This window comes from Pelophylax lessonae (assembly GCF_965119305.1).
Source record: "Pelophylax lessonae genome assembly, chromosome: 4".
NCBI lineage: Eukaryota > Metazoa > Chordata > Amphibia > Anura > Ranidae > Pelophylax > Pelophylax lessonae.
The window spans coordinates 674082699-674106707 of record NC_138771.1 but is presented as its reverse complement, the minus strand read 5'-3'; the positions used below and the strand labels follow the sequence as shown (position 1 = coordinate 674106707).

Below are 24009 nucleotides of genomic sequence, written 5' to 3'. Positions count from 1 at the left end.
CATGGGGATGCTGAGGTCAGATTGGAGACAAAGGGACATTAAGGTCACTGGAAACACTGGGGGGTCACTGGAGTCATAGGAGCACTGAGGACACAGGAAATCCAGGAACATTGGAGACACAGGACCACTAGGGACACTTGACATTCGTCACATAGGTAGTGGGGGGCTAGTTATAGAGATGCATTGTCAAATCCAAGCACCAAGCTGTCTAGCGAGGAGAGAAGAGAGTAATTTAGGGTTTATTAAAGGCTTCAGTTGAAATTTTTTTTAGACACACCCTATATTCTCAAGGTTCACAACTAGATTACATTGCATTAAAACATTTATCTTTTTTTCATGCAGGAAAACAACAACAAGTAGACACATGATAGAGAATTGGAGGAATGTTCCATCCTAGGAGGGGCCCTAGTCATATCTTAAATACTATACTTGGAAGGAGAGGTGTGTGCGAACTTTCCTCTACAGCCCCATATTCCAGCTGTCTGATTTTCAGGTAAGAAGTCACTTTATTTGGAGGAATTGTCTGTAGTATTTGTCTATTATCATTTTATCCGGATAGATAGATAGATAGATAGATAGATAGATAGATAGATAGATAGATAGATAGATAGATAGATAGATAGATAGATAGATAGATAGATAGATAGATAGATAGATAGATAGATAGATAGATAGATAGATAGATAGATAGATAGATAGATAGATAGACCTCCATTGGTCAGCAGATCTCCTGCAGAAGAGACAGAAGGGAAGATGATTATGGCTGGAGCAGAAGGAGGTGGAGCAGAAGTTGATTGTGGACAGTGTGATCTGATAATGAACCATGGGAAAAATATAAAAGAAAAGAGGCTTAGCAAGGATGGGGACTAAATGGAGGATGGCTGGGGTGAAAGAGGTGGAGTACGTACATCTCAAGGATCAGAACATTCAGGGGTATGAGAGATGATTACAGTCACACACACCTACACAGGTTGAACTGGATGGACTATTGTCTTTATTCAACCTCACCTACTATGTAACTATGGAGTGAGAACTGATCTTCAACAGAGGAGTAAGGAGGCATTGTGTGATCTGGCTATAGACCATGGGGGGAGTGGAGGTTAAGGGAGTGATGAACATGATTGGGGAAAGAGGGGATGGTTGTGGTTGGGTGTAGTAGGTGGAGTGGTATCTGACCATAGACCATATAGAGAACAGACAAACAAAAGCTAACATGCATGTGAACTGAGTGAAAGATAATTGTGGTCTGCATGAAAGGAGGTTGAGTGAGATCTGATCTTGGACAGAGGGAGGGGGGGGGGCAGTTCATGATTTGACCATTGACCATGAGGAAAATAAGCTGATTGGCTGAGTGTGGTTGGGTGAAGATGGTTGTGGTTGGGTAAAGTGAGCAGAGTGGTATCTGACTGTGGACCATGGCCACCATGTTGGTTGTTGGCTATATCTAAATATCAAGCGTAGGTTTGGATCTCTGATTGGCCGTATACACTCATAGTAGTGGGCAGCTCTTTATTCTGTTAATATATAAATACCACCAAGATTCACACCATTCCATCCAATAATTGATGTTTATTATTCAGGGAGATGGAGCTGTGTGTGCTGCTGTTCCTTGTGGTGATCCCGGGATCTTGGGCACAGGAAGGTAGGTGATATGATCCCAAATCTCTAGCATGGGAAGGTAAACAATATTGTGAGTGGGGGTAGAGTGTGATTTTAATAAATAACCCTTAAGGGAGTGACATCCCTAGAAGGAGAATTGTATGAGTACAGTAAAGGTAGATTTGGGACTTTACATGTACCTCCCAGGGTTTAATACTCACCTGACAGAAACGTTTTCAAAATAAATGTTCACATATATTTATTTAAAGTATTATACAAACTTTTAAAAAGCCCTTCAGAAAGGGGGGGGGGGTTATTCTTTTAAAAATAAGATGAACTGGTTTCTCCAGATAGCTGCTCTCTTGAGTTTAAAATCCACCTTTTGGCCAACGCGTTTCGTGGGCTCACCCACTTCTTAAGGGCCGCAGATCCTGTTATGTACTGTAACAATATACATTTACATAGTAAATTACATAAATAATTACATAAATTACTTACAACAAGTAGTTTAAAAATGTTGTCCTCTGCGAGTTCACAAACAAGGGTGAACAAAGTCATAAAATATGTAATCATATACAAATTGGAGAGTTATAATATACAGCAGGTCTATATAATAAAATACAAAAAAACAAACCTTTTTTACCTGAATTAAAGGTGGCAATAAATAACCTGGGAAGCCCGTGTGGGATGTCCCCCTGAGGAAGCCACTCACACCCGCATGGGGGCGATGCCGTCAGTCCAAGTATTAAAGATATTCACTAAGGTGAATTTTATATATGTGCCCAATATTTAAAGACACTGAGACAAAAAAAGAATAAGGGGAAAGGGAAATGAACCAGAGGAAGAGAAGGAAGGCAGGAAGGGAAACAGGGGAGGAAAGAAATGGTAAAGGGGAGGGAGGAGAGGGGGGAAGAAAGGGGGGAAGAAAGGGGGGAGGGAAGAAAAAAAAAGAGGGTAAAGGGAGCAAAAAAATGGGAGAGAAAAAGTCATAAAAAACAGTTGGTAGGGAACAGAAAGCACTGTGGGTGCTTACCAGTAGTGTTGAGCGAACACGGACTGTATTATTCGTGTTCGTACCGAATTATTGGATTTTTGTTACCCGAACACGGACACTGACACTTTACTGTATATTCGGGTAAAAATCCGTGTTCGGTCGTTTTATTTCCGGGTTTTGCATGCTTTGGCGCTCTTTTCATGGCGGGCTTTCAACAGCCAATCAACAATCGTTTAACTGGTGTGCCTTAAGCCATCCCAGCCATGCCTGCAAATGTATCAGTAGCTGTGATTGGCCGTCTGAAGCATGTGACCAAGTCTTTATAAGTTCGAGGCAGCCGCAGCGGCGTCATTATGCTGCTTAGATCAGGGACAGAGCACACATCAACGTGCTGGCTGCTGATTAGGGAAAGATAGGCAGGAAAAAACCATTTGTGTCCGGATAGAATTGATGGACAGGTCGGAGTGTTTAGGCAGGGCGAGTTGTAGGCATTTTAGGGATAGAGTCTGCTGAATTATAGGGTCAGTGTCTTCTACAAACTACAATCGATATTGCTGTGTGGGGGGTGGGGTGACTCTGCACTCAATCCTGATCTACGATCTCTTCTCAATCCTGTTAGGGAGAGGCTGCTGCTGAATTTTAGGGAAAGTGTGTTCTACAAACTACAATCGATATTGCTGTGTGGTGTGGGATAGGAGATAGGCAGGTGTCAGTGATCCACATCCATTTTTCTGTGTGTGAGCTGCAGTGAACACAATCTTTTTGGGGTGCAGTGAACAACGTCCATTTTGGGGTGCAGTGAACAAAATCTTTTTGGGGTGCAGTGAACAAAATCATTTTTGGAGTGCAGTGAACAACATCCTTTTTGGGGTGCAGTGAACACAATCTTTTTGGGGTGCAGTGAACACAATCTTTTTGGGGTGCAGTGAACACAATCTTTGTGGGGTGCAGTGAACACAATCTTTTTGGGGTGGAGTGAACAAAATCCTTTTTGGGGTGCAGTGAACAACATCCTTTTTGGGGTGCAGTGAACAAAATCCTTTTTGGGGTGCAGTGAACACAATCTTTTTGGGGTGCAGTGAACACAATCTTTTTGGGGTGGAGTGAACAACATCCTTTTTGGGGTGCAGTGAACAACATCCTTTTTGGGGTGCAGTGAACACAATCTTTTTGGGGTTCAGTGAACACAATCTTTGTGGGGTGCAGTGAACACAATCTTTTTGGGGTGGAGTGAACAAAATCCTTTTTGGGGTGCAGTGAACAACATCCTTTTTGGGGTGCAGTGAACAAAATCCTTTTTGGGGTGCAGTGAACACAATCTTTTTGGGGTGCAGTGAACACAATCTTTGTGGGGTGGAGTGAACAACATCCTTTTTGGGGTGCAGTGAACAACATCCTTTTTGGGGTGCAGTGAACACAATCTTTTTGGGGTGCAGTGAACACAATCTTTTTGGGGTGGAGTGAACAAAATTCTTTTTGGGGTGCAGTGAACAACATCCTTTTTGGGGTGCAGTGAACAAAATCCTTTTTGGGGTGCAGTGAACACAATCTTTTTGGGGTGCAGTGAACACAATCTTTGTGGGGTGCAGTGAACACAATCTTTTTGGGGTGGAGTGAACAACATCCTTTTTGGGGTGCAGTGAACAACATCCTTTTTGGGGTGCAGTGAACACAATCTTTGTGGGGTACAGTGAACACAATCTTTGTGGGGTGCAGTGAACACAATCTTTGGGGGGTACAGAGAACACAATCTTTGTGGGGTGCAGTGAACACAATCTTTTTGGGGTGGAGTGAACAAAATCATTTTTGGGGTGCAGTGAACAACATCCTTTTTGGGGTGCAGTGAACAAAATCCTTTTTGGGGTGCAGTGAACACAATCTTTTTGGGGTGCAGTGAACAAAATCCTTTGTGGGGTGCAGTGAATACAATCTTTGTGGGGTACAGTGAACACAATCTTTGGGGGGTACAGTGAACACAATCTTTTTGGGGTGCAGTGAACAAAATCCTTTGTGGGGTGCAGTGAACACAATCTTTGGGGGGTACAGTGAACAATCTTTTTGGGGTGCAGTGAACAAAATCCTTTGTGGGGTGCAGTGAACACAATCTTTGTGGGGTGCAGTGAACACAATCTTTTTGGGGTGCAGTGAACAAAATCCTTTTTGGGGTGCAGTGAACAACATCCTTTTTGGGGTGCAGTGAACACAATCTTTTTGGGGTGCAGTGAACAAAATCCTTTGTGGGGTGCAGTGAACACAATCTTTGGGGGGTACAGTGAACAATCTTTTTGGGGTGCAGTAAACAAAATCCTTTTTGGGGTGCAGTGAACACAATCTTTGTGGGGTGCAGTGAACACAATCTTTTTGGGGTGCAGTGAACAAAATCCTTTTTGGGGTGCAGTGAACAACATCCTTTTTGGGGTGCAGTGAACACAATCTTTTTGGGGTGCAGTGAACAAAATCCTTTGTGGGGTGCAGTGAACACAATCTTTGGGGGGTACAGTGAAAAATCTTTTTGGGGTGCAGTGAACAAAATCCTTTGTGGGGTGCAGTGAACACAATCTTTGTGGGGTGCAGTGAACACAATCTTTTTGGGGTGCAGTGAACAAAATCCTTTTTGGGGTGCAGTGAACAACATCCTTTTTGGGGTGCAGTGAACACAATCTTTTTGGGGTGCAGTGAACAAAATCCTTTGTGGGGTGCAGTGAACACAATCTTTGGGGGGTACAGTGAACACAATCTTTTTGGGGTGCAGTGAACAAAATCCTTTTAGGGTGCAGTGAACACAATCTTTGTGGGGTGCAGTGAACAAAATCCTTTTTGAGGTGCAGTGAGCACAATCTTTGTGGGGTGCAGTGAACACAATCTTTGTGGGGTACAGTGAACACAATCTCATACTTCTGAAGATTTGAGGGTGCTGCCTGTTCCATACTCCTCCTCCTACTGCTCAACCATCCTTTTAGGGGTACAAACAATAGTAATTGGGGCCTAGTGTGGTGGTGTACGTGTGAGATACATACACTTTCTTTTTGATCATATTTTCTATTCCGCTATTCAATTAAAACCTTTGGGGATCAATTAAATTGAGTGATAGTCTGTGTCGGTACGTGTGAGATCCACCTTTCCAAGTTTTTGGGGTTCATCTCATACTTCTGAAGATTTGAGGGTGCTGCCTGTTCCATACTCCCCCTACTCCTCATCTAGCCTTTTAGGGGTACAAACAATAGTAATTGGGGCCTAGTGTGGTGGTGTACGTGTGAGATACATACACTTTTTTTGATCATATTTTCTATTCCGCTATTTAATCAAAAACCTTTGGGGATCAGTTAAATTGGGGGATAGTCTGTGTTGGTACGTGTGAGAGAGATCCATCTTTCCAATTTTTTGGAGTTCATCTCATACTTCTGAAGGTTTGAGGGTGCTGCCTGTTCCATACTCCCCCTACTCCTCATCTAGCCTTTTAGGGGTACAAACAATAGTAATTGGGGCCTAGTGTGGTTGTGTACGTGTGATATACATACACTTTTTTTGATCATATTTTCTATTCCGCTATTCAATTAAAACCTTTGGGGATCAATTAAATTGCGTGATAGTCTGTGTCGGTACGTGTGAGATCCACCTTTCCAAGTTTTTGGGGTTCATCTCATACTTCTGAAGATTTGAGGGTGCTGCCTGTTCCATACTCCTCCTCCTACTGCTCAACCATCCTTTTAGGGGTACAAACAATAGTAATTGGGGCCTAGTGTGGTTGTGTACGTGTGAGATACATACACTTTCTTTTTGATCATATTTTCTATTCCGCTATTCAATTAAATCCTTTGGGGATCAATTAAATTGCGTGATAGTCTGTGTCGGTACGTGTGAGATACACCTTTCCAAGTTTTTGGGGTTCATCTCATACTTCTGAAGATTTGAGGGTGCTGCCTGTTCCATACTCCTCCTACTCCTCATCCATCCTTTTAGGGGTAGAAACAATAGTAATTGGGGCCTAGTGTGGTTTTGTACGTGCGAGATACATACACTTTTTTGGATCATATTTCCTATTCCGCTATTCAATAAAAACCTTTCTAGGGCAAGATCTTAAATTACAGAAATATGAGGAGACCGTCAAATAAGGGCCGTGGCCTGGGTCGTGGTGCTGCTGGTATAGCTCCTGTTGCAAGGAGAGGACGTGGTCGATCTGTGCCAGCTACACGCACAAGTGAAACACCTTCCTCAAGTGTGAGTAGGCGACAGAACCTGCATCAGTATTTGGTAGGGCATCATACGCCCCTAGAAGTGATGAGGCCAGAACAAGTGGAGGCGATAGTAGATTGGTTTGCTGCTGACAGTGCCTCCAGTTCCTTCACATTGTCTCCCACCCAGTCTACTGCAGAAAGGTCACAGTTGGCACCTGCAGCCGATGTCCAACCGTCTTTCACCTCACCCCCTTGCAAATCAGGCAAGCAGTCTGAGACCCAAGCCATACAGCAGTCTCTTCTTCTTTTTGATGACTCTTTCAGCAGGGTTTCCCAGGGCCATCCACCTAGCCCTGCCCCAGAAGTGGAAGAGATTGAGTGCAGCGATGCCCAACCACTTATTTCTCAAGATGAGTACATGCAAGGATCATCGCAGCACGTCTCCGATGATGACGAAACGCAGGTGCCAACTGCTGCGGCGTTCAGCATTGTGGAGACCGACAAGGAGGGCAGGGGTGAAGACTGGGTGGAAGATGATGTGGAGGACGATGAGGTCCTCGACCCCACATGGAATGAACGTCATGCAGGTGACCTGAGTAGTTTGGAGGAAGAGGCGGTGGTCGCACAGAGCCACCAGCACAGCAGAAGAGGGAGCAGGGTGCAGAAGCGGAGCTCCCGTGCCCTAGACACTACGCCTGCTACTGCCCAATGCAGCAAGGGAACGAGCGCACCAAAGTCAGCTCAAAGGAGTTCTCTAGCGTGGAAGTTCTTTAGAAAATGTGCTGATGACAGGACACGAGTGGTTTGCACACTGTGCAATCAGAGCCTGAAGCGAGGCATAAACCTTCTCAACCTGAGCACAACCTGCATGATCAGGCATCTAAGTGCAAAGCACGAGCTGCAGTGGAGTAGACACCTTCAAAACCAAGAAACGTCTCTGGCTCATCCTGCTTCCTCTTCTGCTGCAGTCTCGGCCGCTCCAGCCACATCTGTAGTGATACCGGCACCTGCCACCCCGCAAACAGAGGATCTGTCAGCAACACCACCACCTGGGTCACCAACCATCTCCACAATGTCTCGTGGAAGCGTTCAGCTTTCCATCTCCCAAACACTTGAGAGGAAGAGGAAGTACCCCCCTACCCACCCGCGATCCCTGGCCCTGAATGCCAGCATTTCAAAATTATTGGCCTTTGAAATGCTGTCATTCCGTCTGGTGGAGACGCACAGTTTTAAAAAGCTTATGTCGGTGGCTGTCCCACAGTACGTCGTGCCCAGCCGCCACTACTTTTCCAGGCAAGCCATCCCTTCCCTGCACAACCAAGTGGGGGAAAAAATCAGGTGTGCACTGCGCAACGCCATCTGTGCCAAGGTCCACCTAACTACGGATACGTGGACCAGTAAGCACGGTCAGGGGCGTTATATCTCCCTAACGGCACACTGGGTAAATGCAGTGGCGGATGGGCCTGAGGCGGATAGCAATTTGGCGCATGTCCTTCCACCACCGAGGATTGCAGGGCGCTTCAGTTTGCCTCCTGTTCCTAACTCCTCCTACTCCGCTTCCTCATCCTCTACCGCCTCCTCATCCGGACAGCGTAACACCTTCACCACCAACTTCAGCACGGCCAGGGGTAAACGACAGCAGGCAGTTTTACAACTTGCCTGTTTGGGGGACAAACCACACACCGCGCAGGAGTTGTGGAGGAGCATGGAACAGCAGACAAATGAGTGGTTGCTGCCAGCGAGCCTCAAGCCCGGCCTGGTGGTGTGTGATAACGGGCGAAATCTCATAGCAGCTCTGGGCCTAGCCGGTTTGACGCACATCCCTTGCCTGGCGCATGTGCTGAATTTGGTGGTGCAGAGGTTCCTTAAAAACTACCCCGATATGTCAGAGCTGCTGCAGAAAGTGCGGGCCGTTTGTGCGCACTTTCGGCGTTCTCACCCTGCTGCTGCTCGCCTGGCAGCGCTGCAGCGTAACTTCGGCCTTCCCGCTCACCGCCTCATATGTGATGTGCCCACAAGGTGGAACTCCACCTTGCACATGCTGGAAAGACTGTGCGAGCAGCAGCAGGCCATAGTGGAGTTTCAGCTGCAGCACGCACGCGTGAGTCGCTCTGCGGAACAGCACCACTTCACCACCAATAACTGGGCCTCCATGCGAGACCTGTGTGCCTTGTTGCGCTGTTTTGAGTACTCCACCAACATGGCCAGTGGCGATGACGCCGTTCTCAGCTTAACTATCCCACTTATATGCCTCCTTGAAAAAACAATTCGGGCGATGATGGAAGAGGATGTGGCACAGGATGAGGAGGAGGAGGAGGATGAAGAGGTAACATTTCCAAGGCTTTCAGGGCAGTCATTCGCAAGGGGCTCCGAGGGTGGGTTCCTGCACACGCAAACGCCAGGGACGCAATTGTCCAGCAGGGGCACAGTTCTGGAGGATGAGGAGGATGAGGAGGAGGAGGAGCTGGAGGAGGAGATGGAACCATGTTCACAGCAGGGTGGCACCCAGGCCAGCTCATGGCCATCACTGGTGCGTGGCTGGGGGGATACAGAGGACAGGGACGATACACCTCCCACAGAGGACAGCCTTTCGTTGCCTCTGGGCAGCCTGGCACACATGAGCGATTACATGCTGCAGTGTCTCCACAACGACCGCCGAGTTGCCCACATTCTAATTTGTGCTGATTACTGGGTGGCCACGCTGCTGGATCCCCGTTACAAGGACAACGTACCGTCCTTAATTCACTCACTGGAGCGCGATCGCAAGATGCGCGAGTACAAGCGCACGCTGGTAGACGCCATGCTGCTGGCATTCCCATCTGACAGCGGGGCCGCAGTGGAAGCACAAGGCAGAGGAGGAGGAGGTCGCCAACGCAACCAGGGCACCGCCAGCACCTCAGAAGGCAGGGTTAGCATGGCCGAAATGTGGAAAAGCTTTGTCAGCACGCCACAACAAACAGCAGCACCAGCAGCTCAGATGGAACGTCTTAGCAGGAGGCAGCATTTTACCAACATGGTGGAGCAGTATGTGTGCACACGCCCACATGTAGTGAATGACGGGTCTGCCCCCTTCAACTTCTGGGTCTCCAAATTGGGCACATGGCCTGAGCTTGCCCTTTACGCCTTGGAGGTGCTGGCGTGCCCTGCAGCCAGTGTATTATCTGAACGGGTATTTAGCACGGCTGGGGGTGTTATAACAGACAAGCGCAGCCGCCTGTCCAGAGACAATGTGGACAAGCTCACGTTCATTAAAATGAACCAGGCATGGATCCCACGGGACTTTTCCGTACCTTGTGCAGAATAGCAATGGATACCGACCTTACCCACCCATTGTTCCATTTTTGCTCTTTCTCACTCTTTTGGGGTGTACCCTCATTTAAAATTTGTGAAAAGAAGCAGTGTTGGCTACCTCGTCCTCCTGCTCAGGGCCAGATTAACGTAGGGGCTATTGGAGCTGCAGCTCCAGGCCCCTACCTTTTATATAGGCCCCGGGTTGGCCATATTCACTGTTACCGCTCTTCTGTCACTTGTAAACACAGAAGTCTGGCTTCTATGCTCGCTTCCACAGGCAGCACCCTCAGAACCTCCCCACACAGCGCGAAGGCCGGACAAGGAGGGACAGTTGCCGATGCATGGATGTGTTTATGGGCTTCAGAGACAGCATCCCATGTTGAATTAGGCATGCATGGCTGCACCCTTCCTCCTCTGGGTGCATGCCAAGGCACGGCCCTTAAGGCCCTTCAAAATCCTCAGCACCAAGCCCATGATGCTCTTAATCCGGCCCTGGTCCTCCTCCACCGCCGCTTCCACCTACACCGCCCATAGGTGTGCGCAGCCTATTGCATTAAGGTGTGCACCCCAAAGTTGAAATACACATGCATGTGTTTGCCTACAGGTACATGGCCCCGATACATTACTCTCCCTGCTGGCAAAGAGAAATAGAGCAGAGCAGGTCCGAGGGAGATCTTTCCCATCTCCTCACTGGCAATGCTATGTGCCCTAGGTGATTAGGGTGTGCCCAGGCACACCCGGCACACCCTGTGCGCATGCCTATGTCACCGCCACATCCACCACCACCTCAACCTCCCTCCTACTCCATATGGGCCTCGTCCTTCAGAGATGAAGAAGAACATTGTTTTATTTTTCTGTTTTTTTTTTGTTGTTTTAAGTTATTTCCCTATCCACATTTGTTTGCAGAGCACTTGCCATGCTCTTAATTACGTTTTGCTGCCATTTGCAGCACTCTAGCCCTTTCCTTTGGTGTTTTAGAGCCATTTTAGTGCCTTAAAGTTCGGGTCCCCATTGACTTCAATGGGGTTCGGTGTCCGGGAAAAGTTCGGTATAAGTCCGGGACACGGACCCGGACTTTTTTTTAAAGTTCGGCCGAACCCGTCGAACACGGACATCTAGGTGTCCGCTCAACCCTACTTACCAGTAATTTCCATGGATCTAAATCACATGCAAGTGTCACAAAGAGAATCTCCCCAACTTAATTTAGGGGTTAGAAGGGTTAGGGGGGTTGGGGTTAGGGTTAGGGTTATTGCCAGTACAGACACTGAGGGGGGTTGGATTTAGGATTCTCCCAAAGGTCAGTAGGCGAGGCCTCAAAGGTCAAAGATCATGGGGTGTGGCTTACCTCCATCTTAGGCTTGGCCAGGAGACACTTTATCATAGAACACCGTGGATTTGCGACACCAGGGATTTTTCCTCTTTGCCTACTGGTATTCAGGGGGGTTGGGGGAAATTAGGTTAGTTATCCACTTGCTGACCAGCTGCCGCCTATACACGACAGTTCGTGGGAGTGAACCTGAGGGGCGCTCGCCCATTCACCAGCGGGGAAGCTGAGGCGCGGGGCCGGCGGCTGCGATTGCTCCCCGTGAAGAGAGAACGGTGGTCTGCTGTTGTAAACACGGCAGACTGTTGTTCTCTTGTGTTCCTACTATTTAGGAACACAGGTCTCTGTAATGATTCTATAAGCCCATCCCCCCTCACAGTTAGAAAACACCCCCTAGGCTCACATTTAACCCTTTGCCCCTGGGTTAACTCCTTCCCTGCCAGTATCATTATTACAGTAACAGTGCATATGTTTACCACTGATTAGTGTAGTAATGTCACTGGGCCCCCCAAAAGTGTAAAACAATGTCAGTTAGGGGTCCGATCTGTCCGCCGCAATGTCGCATTCCCGCTAAAAATCACGGATCGCCGCCATAACTAGTAAAAATAAATAAATAAAAATTACATAAATCTTTCCCCTAGTTTGTAGATCCGATAACTTTTGCGCAAACCAATCAAAATAAGCTTTTTTGGATTTTTTTTAACCAAAAATATGTAGTAGAAAACAAATTGGCCTAAAATGATGAAAAAATTTGATTAATTATTTATTTATTTTATTTTTTTGGGAATATTATATAGCAGAATGTGAAAAATATTGTTTTTTTCTTTCAGAATTGTCGCTCTTTTTTTGTTTATAGCGCAAAAAATAAAAATCGAACAGGTGATCAAATACCACCAAAAGAAAGCTCTGTTTGTGGGGAGAAAAAAGGACATAAATTTTATTAGGGGACCACACAATTGTCAGTTAAAGTAATGTAACGCAAAAAATGGCCTGGTCATTAAGGGGGAAATCTTCCGGTCCAGAAGTGGTTATTCCAGGTTCTCCAACTACGCCATTTTGTGGACAGGACCCAGAACATCCGTGCACTAGGGGTAACCTTATCAGAGGCATGCTCACCAATGCCCGGGACCTGGAACTGTGGTCATGTGAAAGTCTAACATTAAGGCAGTCTCCTGACTCAGAGATGAGCTGACATTGAATATAGTATGTCCCAAGAGCTGTCCCATTGCTCCCCTCCCAGTGTGTACATGTGGTACATTCCGAGTAGTGGGCCAATCAACGCTATCTCCACCAGCCAGGGTAAATACCTCACTCCCTGTAAAGGAATGGAACCCCACCAGACACAAAGCATGAGTCCCATAGTTGTCCTATGTTAACTTCTTCCATGCCTTACCTATTAGTCAGGATAGGGACCTCTGTGATGCTGGTCTGCTTCCAGTTGCCATGAGAGATGGATTGCTAAGGAGGGAGCCCAAATAGTCTCACTACCAGAGGACACCTCACCTTCCCCAGGTACCACGTCTCAACTGAATACCAGTGACTCTGTGACTTGGCTTTGTTGCCCATAGCAATGACTTGTTCTTCATTGAAGTGCTTCATACCCCTTAGTGCTATTACAGACCCTGGTTCTATGTACAGTATACACCATACCCCTTAGTGCTATTACAGACTCTGGTTCTATGTACAGTATACACCATACCCCTTAGTGCTATTACAGACCCTGGTTCTTTGTACAGTATACACCATACCCCTTAGTGCTATTACAGACCCGGGTTCTTTGTACAGTATACACCATACCCATTATGCACCCTTTATGAATAAATTCAGACCAGGATTAGGAAAAGGTTAACAGTAGTGTTGAGCGAACACGGACTGTATTATTCGTGTTCGTACCGAATAATTGGATTTTTTGTACCCGAACACGGACACGGACACTTTACTGTATGTTCGGGTAAAAATCCGTGTTCGGTCGTTTTATTTCCGGGTTTTGCATGCTTTGGCGCTCTTTTCATGGCGGGCTTTCAACAGCCAATCAACAATCGTTTAACTGGTGTGCCTTAAGCCATCCCAGCCATGCCTGCAAATGTCTCAGTAGCTGTGATTGGCCGTCTGAAGCATGTGACCAAGTCTTTATAAGTTCGAGGCAGCCGCAGCGGCGTCATTATGCTGCTTAGATTCAGGGACAGAGCACACATCAACGTGCTGGCTGCTGATTAGGGAAAGATAGGCAGGAAAAAAACATTTGTGTCCGGATAGAATTGAGGGACAGGTCGGAGTGTTTAGGCAGGGCGAGTTGTAGGCATTTTAGGGATAGAGTCTGCTGAATTATAGGGTCAGTGTCTTCTACAAACTACAATCGATATTGCTGTGTGGGGGGGTGGGGTGAATCTGCACTCAATCCTGATCTACGATCTCTTCTCAATCCTGTTAGGGACAGAGTCTGCTGAATTTTAGGGAAACTGTGTTCTACAAACTACAATCGATATTGCTGTGTGGTGTGGGATTGGAGATAGGCAGGTGTCAGTGATCCACATCCATTTTTCTGTGTGTGAGCTGCAGTGAACACAATCTTTTTGGGCTGCAGTGAACACAATCTTTTTGGGGTGCAGTGAACAAAATCTTTTTGGGGTGCAGTGAACACAATCCTTTTTGGTGTGCAGTGAACACAATCTTTGTGGGGTGCAGTGAACAAAATCCTTTGTGGGGTGCAGTGAACACAATCTTTTTGGGGTGCAGTGAACAAAATCCTTTTTGGGGTGCAGTGAACAACATCCTTTTTGGGGTGCAGTGAACACAATCTTTTTGGGGTGCAGTGAACAAAATCCTTTGTGGGGTGCAGTGAACACAATCTTTTTGGGGTGCAGTGAACACAATCTTTTTGGGGTGGAGTGAACAACATCCTTTTTGGGGTGCAGTGAACAAAATCCTTTTTGGGGTGCAGTGAACAAAATCATTTTTGGGGTGCAGTGAACACAATCTTTTTGGGGTGCAGTGAACACAATCTTTGTGGGGTGCAGTGAACACAATCTTTTTGGGCTGCAGTGAACACAATCTTTTTGGGCTGCAGTGAACACAATCTTTTTGGGGTGCAGTGAACAAAATCTTTTTGGGCTGCAGTGAACACAATCTTTTTGGGCTGCAGTGAACACAATCTTTTTGGGCTGCAGTGAACACAATCTTTTTGGGGTGCAGTGAACAAAATCTTTTTGGGGTGCAGTGAACACAATCCTTTTTGGTGTGCAGTGAACACAATCTTTGTGGGGTGCAGTGAACAAAATCCTTTGTGGGGTGCAGTGAACACAATCTTTTTGGGGTGCAGTGAACAAAATCCTTTTTGGGGTGCAGTGAACAACATCCTTTTTGGGGTGCAGTGAACACAATCTTTTTGGGGTGCAGTGAACAAAATCCTTTGTGGGGTGCAGTGAACAAAATCCTTTGTGGGGTGCAGTGAACACAATCTTTTTGGGGTGCAGTGAACACAATCTTTTTGGGGTGGAGTGAACAACATCCTTTTTGGGGTGCAGTGAACAAAATCCTTTTTGGGGTGCAGTGAACAAAATCATTTTTGGGGTGCAGTGAACACAATCTTTGTGGGGTGCAGTGAACACAATCTTTTTGGGGTGGAGTGAACAACATCCTTTTTGGGGTGCAGTGAACAACATCCTTTTTGGGGTGCAGTGAACAGAATCTTTGTGGGGTGCAGTGAACACAATCTTTGGGGGGTACAGTGAACACAATCTTTGTGAGGTGCAGTGAACACAATCTTTGTGGGGTGCAGTGAACACAATCATTGTGGGGTGCAGTGAACTCAATCTTTGTGGGGTACAGTGAACACAATCTCATACTTCTGAAGGTTTGAGGGTGCTGCCTGTTCCATACTCCCCCTACTCCTCATCTAGCCTTTTAGGGGTACAAACAATAGTAATTGGGGCCTAGTGTGGTTGTGTACGTGTGATATACATACACTTTTTTGGGATCATATTTTCTATTCCGCTATTTAATCAAAAACCTTTGGGGATCAGTTAAATTGGGGGATAGTCTGTGTTGGTACGTGTGAGAGAGATCCACCTTTCCAAGTTGTTGGGGTTCATCTCATACTTCTGAAGGTTTGAGGGTGCTGCCTGTTCCATACTCCCCCTACTCCTAGCCTTTTAGGGGTACAAACAATAGTAATTGGGGCCTAGTGTGGTTGTGTACGTGTGATATACATACACTTTTTTGGGATCATATTTTCTATTCCGCTATTTAATCAAAAACCTTTGGGGATCAGTTAAATTGGGGGATAGTCTGTGTTGGTACGTGTGAGAGAGATCCACCTTTCCAAGTTGTTGGGGTTCATCTCATACTTCTGAAGGTTTGAGGGTGCTGCCTGTTCCATACCCCCCCTACTCCTCATCTAGCCTTTTAGGGGTACAAACAATAGTAATTGGGGCCTAGTGTGGTTGTGTACGTGTGATATACATACACTTTTTTTTGATCATATTTCCTATTCCGCTATTCAATAAAAACCTTTGAGGATCAATTGAATTGCGGGATAGTCTGTGTCGGTACGTGTGAGAGAGATCCACCTTTCCAAGTTGTTGGGGTTCATCTCATACTTCTGAAGGTTTGAGGGTGCTGCCTGTTCCATACTCCCCCTACTCCTCATCTAGCCTTTTAGGGGTACAAACAATAGTAATTGGGGCCCAGTGTGGTTGTGTACGTGTGATATACATACACTTTTTTTGGATCATATTTTCTATTCCGCTATTTAATTTAACTGGGCCTCCATGCGAGACCTGTGTGCCTTGTTGCGCTGTTTTGAGTACTCCACCAACATGGCCAGTGGCAATGACGCCGTTCTCAGCTTAACTATCCCACTTCTATGCCTCCTTGAAAAAACAATTCGGGCGATGATGGAAGAGGATGTGGCACAGGATGAGGAGGAGGAGGAGGATGAAGAGGTAACATTTCCAAGGCTTTCAGGGCAGTCATTCGCAAGGGGCTCCGAGGGTGGGTTCCTGCACACGCAAACGCCAGGGACGCAATTGTCCAGCAGGGGCACAGTTCTGGAGGATGAGGAGGATGAGGAGGAGGAGGAGCTGGAGGAGGAGATGGAACCATGTTCACAGCAGGGTGGCACCCAGGCCAGCTCATGGCCATCACTGGTGCGTGGCTGGGGGGATACAGAGGACACGGACGATACACCTCCCACAGAGGACAGCCTTTCGTTGCCTCTGGGCAGCCTGGCACACATGAGCGATTACATGCTGCAGTGTCTCCACAACGACCGCCGAGTTGCCCACATTCTAACTTGTGCTGATTACTGGGTGGCCACGCTGCTGGATCCCCGTTACAAGGACAACGTACCGTCCTTAATTCACTCACTGGAGCGCGATCGCAAGATGCGCGAGTACAAGCGCACGCTGGTAGACGCCATGCTGCTGGCATTCCCATCTGACAGCGGGGCCACAGTGGAAGCACAAGGCAGAGGAGGAGGAGGAGGAGGTCGCCAACGCAACCAGGGCACCGCCAGCACCTCAGAAGGCAGGGTTAGCATGGCCGAAATGTGGAAAAGCTTTGTCAGCACGCCACAACAAACAGCAGCACCAGCAGCTCAGATGGAACGTCTTAGCAGGAGGCAGCATTTTACCAACATGGTGGAGCAGTATGTGTGCACACGCCTACATGTAGTGAATGACGGGTCTGCCCCCTTCAACTTCTGGGTCTCCAAATTGGGCACATGGCTTGAGCTTGCCCTTTACGCCTTGGAGGTGCTGGCGTGCCCTGCAGCCAGTGTATTATCTGAACGGGTATTTAGCACGGCTGGGGGCGTTATAACAGACAAGCGCAGCCGCCTGTCCAGAGACAATGTGGACAAGCTCACGTTCATTAAAATGAACCAGGCATGGATCCCACGGGACTTTTCCGTACCTTATGCAGAATAGCAATGGATACCGACCTTACCCACCCATTGTTCCATTTTTGCTCTTTCTCACTCTTTTGGGGTGTACCCTCATTTAAAATTTTTGAAAAGAAGCAGTGTTGGCTACCTCGTCCTCCTCCTCAGGGCCAGATTAATGTAGGGGCTATTGGAGCTGCAGCTCCAGGCCCCTACCTTTTATATAGGCCCCGGGTTGGCCATATTCACTGTTACCGCTCTTCTGTCACTTGTAAACACAGAAGTCTGGCTTCTATGCTCGCTTCCCCAGGCAGCACCCTCAGAACCTCCCCACACAGCGTGAAGGCCGGACAAGGAGGGACAGTTGGCGATGCATGGATGTGTTTATGGGCTTCAGAGACAGCATCCCATGTTGAATTAGGCATGCATGGCTGCACCCTTCCTCCTCTGGGTGCATGGCAAGGCACGGCCCTTAAGGCCCTTCAAAATCCTCAGCACCAAGCCCATGATGCTGTTAATCCGGCCCTGGTCCTCCTCCACCGCCGCTTCCACCTACACCGCCCATAGGTGTGCGCAGCCTATTGCATTAAGGTGTGCACCCCAAAGTTGAAATACACATGCATGTGTTTGCCAGCAGGGAGAGTAATGTATCGGGGCCATGTACCTGTAGGCAAGGAGAAATAGAGCAGAGCAGGTCCCAGGGAGATCTTTCCCATCTCCTCACTGGCAATGCTATGTGCCCTAGGTGATTAGGGTGTGCCCAGGCACACCCAGCACACCCTGTGCGCACGCCTATGTCACCGCCACATCCACCACCACCTCAACCTCCCTCCTACTCCATATGGGCCTCGTCCTTCAGAGATGAAGAAGAACATTGTTTTATTTTTCTGTTTTTTTTTTGTTGTTTTAAGTTATTTCCCTATCCACATTTGTTTGCAGAGCACTTGCCATGCTCTTAATTACGTTTTGCTGCCATTTGCAGCACTCTAGCCCTTTCCTTTGGTGTTTTAGAGCCATTTTAGTGCCTTAAAGTTCGGGTCCCCATTGACTTCAATGGGGTTCGGTGTCCGGGAAAAGTTCGGTAAAAGTCCGGGACACGGACCCGGACTTTTTTTTAAAGTTCGGCCGAACCCGTCAAACACGGACATCTAGGTGTTCGCTCAACCCTAGTTAACAGTCTTTACTCTTCTTCTTAGAGCAACATGATACAGGATGAAATCTCGGCCGGTTCCTTATAACTCTAACTAACTATAAATTGGCCCAGGCAAACCTTGCAGTGAGGTTAGCATCCGATGTTTGGTGGCAAGTCCATGGTTGGCAGCACCCTACAATTGTCAGTATAAATATTCTTCTTTTGTATTGAAGGGCAGCAGCAGCCTCGTGTGTATGGCACTACTATACCCCAAATGGTTCCATCTGCGCTCTCCAGGCCTCAGCCTTCCCCCAATTTATAGCACAGGTGGGCGAGCTGAAACCCAAAAAGCCCGCAAATAGGTAACCAGGGATGAACCCTTATCCAACCCAGCCTGGGCCATTGACTGACTCACTCAAGCAGGATGCAACCTGCTTACAAGTTACAATGGCCGGTGTAACATTACTGCTGGGGGAAATCTTTAAGAGATCAATCTTCAAAAGGGCAGTCTCATTCCTGAAGGTTTTTGTGGCTCATATGGATGTCAAAATCAACTGTGTAGCTCCCTTCTAGGTAGGTTGCTGGATAGGCTGCGTTAGTTTAGTTATTTTTGGTTCCCCTGTAATCAGTGAAGCAGTGTGTGGTTGCTTTGGGCTGTTCTTGGTTTTACTGGGTTGACTGGTTTCTGTGGTTTGACTGTTTCTCCCAGAAGGTAATGAAACCAAGATTCTGGAATGTAGTGGGCTGGAAGAGGCAAATCCACAGCCTGGTTATTTATGATGTCTCAGCCAATCCCTGAGGGAGAGAGCAAAGTAGGTGGCTAGGGAGGGCATAAATTGTCTGGGTCCGGGGAAGCCCTGTTTATGTCCCGGAGGAGAAGTTTCCAGCCTGAAGGGCTGCTGCCTCTTTAGACAGCCCAACAATAATTCTATTGTGCTCATCGATCGACATCCCAGCTATGGTAAAACTGAGTGGCCTGTTTGCTAAAAATATCTGGAAATAATCAAAGGATTTCACTGAGGATATGGTCTGGAGAGTTCACTGTCTGACATGGAAGGAGACATCTAGGTATTCGGGGACATTGTGAGTACAAACCTGAGTGTAAGATCCTGGTGACTTTTGCTGCTGCCAACCCTTGGGCATAAATACTAATGCTTGCCTGGACTGAGACACGGTATATCTGATGGTGTCTCAGTGCTGGTAATTTTCTGGGCAATTGCTAGAGGGACTGTCCTAAGAAGTAGTGGCAAAATGGAGATTGTCCTCTGATTACTTTTCAGTGTTCATGGAGTTTCCCACAGCTCCCTGTGCCCTATCCAAGTTATTCAGCATTACATTTTAAAAAAACGTATCCCCTAGGTTATTCATTGGGCAGATAGAGTGACTGTTGCTGTGTGCCTGGCTGCCATTGCACTAATCTGGGAAAGAACCTGGGACAAATCAGTGGCCCTTATGGGGGTGAGTGCTACAACTGCTTGTGCTGTTAGTAGACCAATAAGAAGATGTGGTGAGGCTCTTCATAACCTGCAGGGAGGTGGAGAGAACAGAAGACCTTTCCAGATTCATAATCAACAGATATATTAGCTTAACCCTCATTACCCAGTTATCAATGGCAGCGGCCCCCTAACAACTGACTGTGATAAGGACTTCTATGAAAGTTAATTTATTGATATGGGTTTGACCAAGACAGCTGCTCCCCACTGCATGCCATCTTTTCATTCATTCTAATGGCCTTAATCCCCCTACTTAAGCCCCATACACACGTACTGATTGTCAGCCGAACGATCGGCCGTCTTTTGTCCGGTGCTGTCCTGTCGGCTGAAAAGTGCTAAAGACTGCACACGAATTTTGTCGGCCAACAACAGCCGACTGCAGAAGTGATGTCATGTGATGGTTAACTTTCCTTGTCTTTTTTCTTCTCTGAGCATGCCCAGTCTTGCTCATCTGCTGTTTGTCAGCCGAATTCTGTACTGACTGGCAAACAATCGGCCGTTCTGGTGTTGGCCAACAAAAATTTTATAGCCTGCACACCCGATTCTGTTCGGCCGAAAATTCGCAGTCGCTTGTCGGAAGCATCATACTAACAAGCCGACAATCGGCTGATCGGTCGGTGGCCGAATATTTACGGCCGACAATCGCTACTTGTTTACGGGGCTTAAGTGCTCTATATAAAGTGTTATTTGGCTGACATCAAATGACTCATTGCTATGGCACCAGGAGCCATGACCATTATGGTACCATAAAATGATGGGCCCACACTGCATGGACCCGTCATGAGAAGAAGACAGAGCAGAGAGCACTGATTCACCAGTGATTGCTGGTGGTGGGTTCTTTGGTGCAGGTTTGGATCCTGCAGGCCTAAGAGGTTGTGGGATGCGTGTATAAAGTGTGTGGGACATGTGTGGGACATGTGTGGGATATGTGTGGGAAGTGTAAGGACATCTGTTTTTGATCAGGGACTGTGTTTACATTGAGGAGGAGGAGGCTGAGCCCTCACAAGTGAAAAGTAGTCAGACGTTTTTAGGAGAAAGTTGACCCAGGCACTCTCGGATTGGTTGTTCTCTTCACACCAGGCTAAGAAGAGTTACAGCCGACCACTTCATGTGTCCGGAGTGCTTTCTCAGGGTGTTTGGATCTTACTCTGCTCACCTATTGAACTCTTAAGGGGTTAACATCATTTTAGCACTTAACTTTCCAAGCTCAGTCTTTTTATCCTTATACAATTTAGAACTCTTCCTGAAAGATATATAAATCCATCCCCAAATGCAAATCATTATATCTGATAGAGCTCCATGACCTCATTGGAAAGCACTGTGTCACAGGGAAGGCCCCAGTTCTATCATTTAATTATGTTGGGTTAGAATAAGATGTGGTTATTCCTTAGGCAGTCTGAGTGAAAACATAGCCTGCCTAGGAACATCCAATTCTCTAGATCAACACCAACCCTTCAATGCACTTTGATATTTGCATAACTCCTCCCAATTGCCAGCTCACTGCTTGCATCATGACTATGGGCTCTTGAGAGGAGTCATGAGGCAGGGTGCTGTGATGTTTCCAGGAAGCTACAGTATGTACAGCACCCTGCCTGCCCCTCCCACCAGCCATGATCTGCCTGCACCCTATAGAGTAACACAGAGACCCAGTGATGATGTCACATAGTCCTAAATGAGGTATGTAATGATAAAATAAAGTTTTAATTTAAAAGGGTCATTAGCATGTTGATGGGGGGAGGGGGGGGGGGGCAGGGAAGGAACAATATAAGCTGATTAAACTTCAGTGTTAGGTCCCATTGCTTCTAACAGTTAAAGTGGTTTTAAAGCCACTATATTATATTTATACCATCCCATATGTTAAATGACGATATGTGTCCCAGTGTCTGTGCTGTATAAAAACAATGCTGATTTTTACCTTATTTCAGAGCGTCTCCTGGTGCTCACGTGACTGTTCGTCTCTCTCCTCTCCCAGGCTGGCAACTACAGTGGGAGGGGCCGAGAACTCCCACTGACGTCAGCAGGGAGGATGGGAGAAGAGGAGGAGAGAGAGACGAGCAGTCACGTGAGCACCAGGAGACGCTCTAAAATAAAGTAGAAATCAGCATTGTTTTTATACAGCACAGACACTGGGACACATATCTTTATTTAACATATGGGATGGTATAAATATAATATAGTTATTATAACAGCAGGAAGGGAAGGGGTGGGGAGCAGAGTGGCACTGTCACTAGCTGACAGGCGGGGGGGGGGGGGGGAGGAGGACAGAGAAGAGCTGCAGATGACGGAGGCACCTAAACTGACCACAGTTGACGGAGGCACCTAAACTGACCACGGTGTCAGGGCTCAGCAGCCATGATAAACCATGGTCAGTTTACAGAGGGGAGGGCAGAACCAGGCAGGATCAGCCAGGTATTTTAGGGTCTACAGGAGGCCAAATTACACAGCACAAACACTGTGCTATAAAACATGCTTTAAGGCAACAGGATAATTTTTTTTAGGGTTACAAACACTTTAAATCTCACCTCCATGAGCTCCTCACACATATAATATGAATCCCCATATTAATCTGACCTAAAATGTTTCTCTTCTCTACTGTTTAGCATACAAACTAACCAATGTAATAAAATATAAATGGGCATATTATGGAGTGTATTGTATTTGGTTCTGCAAGGTAGGCACTCCTCATTCATCAATACAGCTTTGAAGGACCAACCTCCTCGGTGGCCTCCAAGAGTTGGGTAGCCACTGAGAACCATCCCCACAATATCCACATAAACAGAAGCTCAGAACTTAAACCATTCGCCCATCAGCGAGGTTCAGCACTACCTCACACCTCTACAATGACCACAGCAGAAGGCTAAGAGAAATCTCCCAATTGTCTAAGAGGAAGCGAGATCTTTACAGAGGTTTCACCCATCTGCACTCCATCTACGATGGACAAAAAACTATTTAGCCATCAGATACACTTAAAATGTATACATTGGCTTGCAGCAGTAATGTGTTTTGTGCTCTTCTTTGTTTTCCAGACTTGGAGGGTAAAGTGTTCATCTTCTTCAGAGAAGGAGGCACAGATCATGTCATCCTGAAACCTACAATTACAAAGCCATTGCAGAAAGTCAGCGTCTGTCTAAATGTCTACAGCGATCTTTCACGTACTTATAGTCTCTTCTCTCTCGCTACCACAGAAAGCAGTAATGCTTTTGTATTGTTCTCAAACTCTCCAAATGTCTATTCCATAAATGTAAATGGATATTCCGCATATTTTAGGACAGATTCAGATTCCTTGAACTGGAGACTCATCTGTGTGACCTGGGACTCTGACACTGGAGTGGTCCAACTTTGGGTCAATGGAAAGCTCTACCCCAGAAGAGTCTTAGCAAAAGGCTCTTCTATCAGTGGTGTAACCAGCATTGTTCTGGGACAGCCTCATAATAATTTTGGGGAAATTTCTGCTTCTTCCTATTCATTGGTTGGAGAAATAAGTGATGTCCACATGTGGGATGTTGTCCTGACTCCAAGAGACATCCAGAAAGTCATCTCTGGTGACCGTTATGGAAATGTCATTAGTTGGAAGTCTCTAGTCTATGAAATAAAAGGGGAAGTTCTTCTTCAACCCAAACTTCAATGCAAGTCTGGGGGGTCCATCAGCTCAGTATGTACACCGTGTTATTAAAGTGTATATAGAAAGCCAAGACTTTTTTGGGGTTTGGATAGAGTAGGAAAAGGTTAAAATCAACAACAGGTTCTTGTTGCTGCCTGCGTCCTGCTGGGGAGATTTATCTTCACTTCCTGTCTCAGAGAAGCAATGGGAAATGAGAAGAAATCTCAACAAAGTCTCCAGAACATTGGAACCCATTGGAAGATTTGCCCTCGCCTTTTGCTATCTAAAATTTTAAAACAATGGTCACCAGGACCAACACAAAGAGTGAATCTCCCCAGCAGAGACACAGACAGCAATGAACACTTGATAAGAGGGTCTGACATTTCCACACTCCAGCCAATACTAAAAAAAAAAAACAAAAAAAAAAAACAAAAAAACGTTTTCACCTACGCTTGAAGTGGTGGCAGGTTCTGGAAATTGGCATGGGTTTTGTGGGCATCAGTTTCTGCACTAAAAATA

At 46.7% G+C, this 24009-nt stretch overlaps 2 protein-coding genes across 2 annotated transcripts in view; both read left to right on the top strand.

The window, feature by feature from the left end:
• The window catches only part of LOC309553400 (NACHT, LRR and PYD domains-containing protein 3-like), a 1231344-nt gene that overhangs the window by 300769 nt on the left and 906566 nt on the right, over positions 1 to 24009 (top strand). The gene's annotated exons all lie outside the window — the stretch shown is intronic.
• LOC309553411 (C-reactive protein-like) lies at positions 432 to 23680 on the top strand. Its single transcript, XM_082254598.1, has 3 exons — positions 432 to 493; positions 1581 to 1642; positions 22916 to 23680. The coding sequence occupies exons 2-3, from the start codon at positions 1585 to 1587 to the stop codon at positions 23560 to 23562; spliced, it is 705 nt and encodes a 234-aa protein (XP_082110724.1). The 5' UTR covers positions 432 to 493; positions 1581 to 1584; the 3' UTR covers positions 23563 to 23680.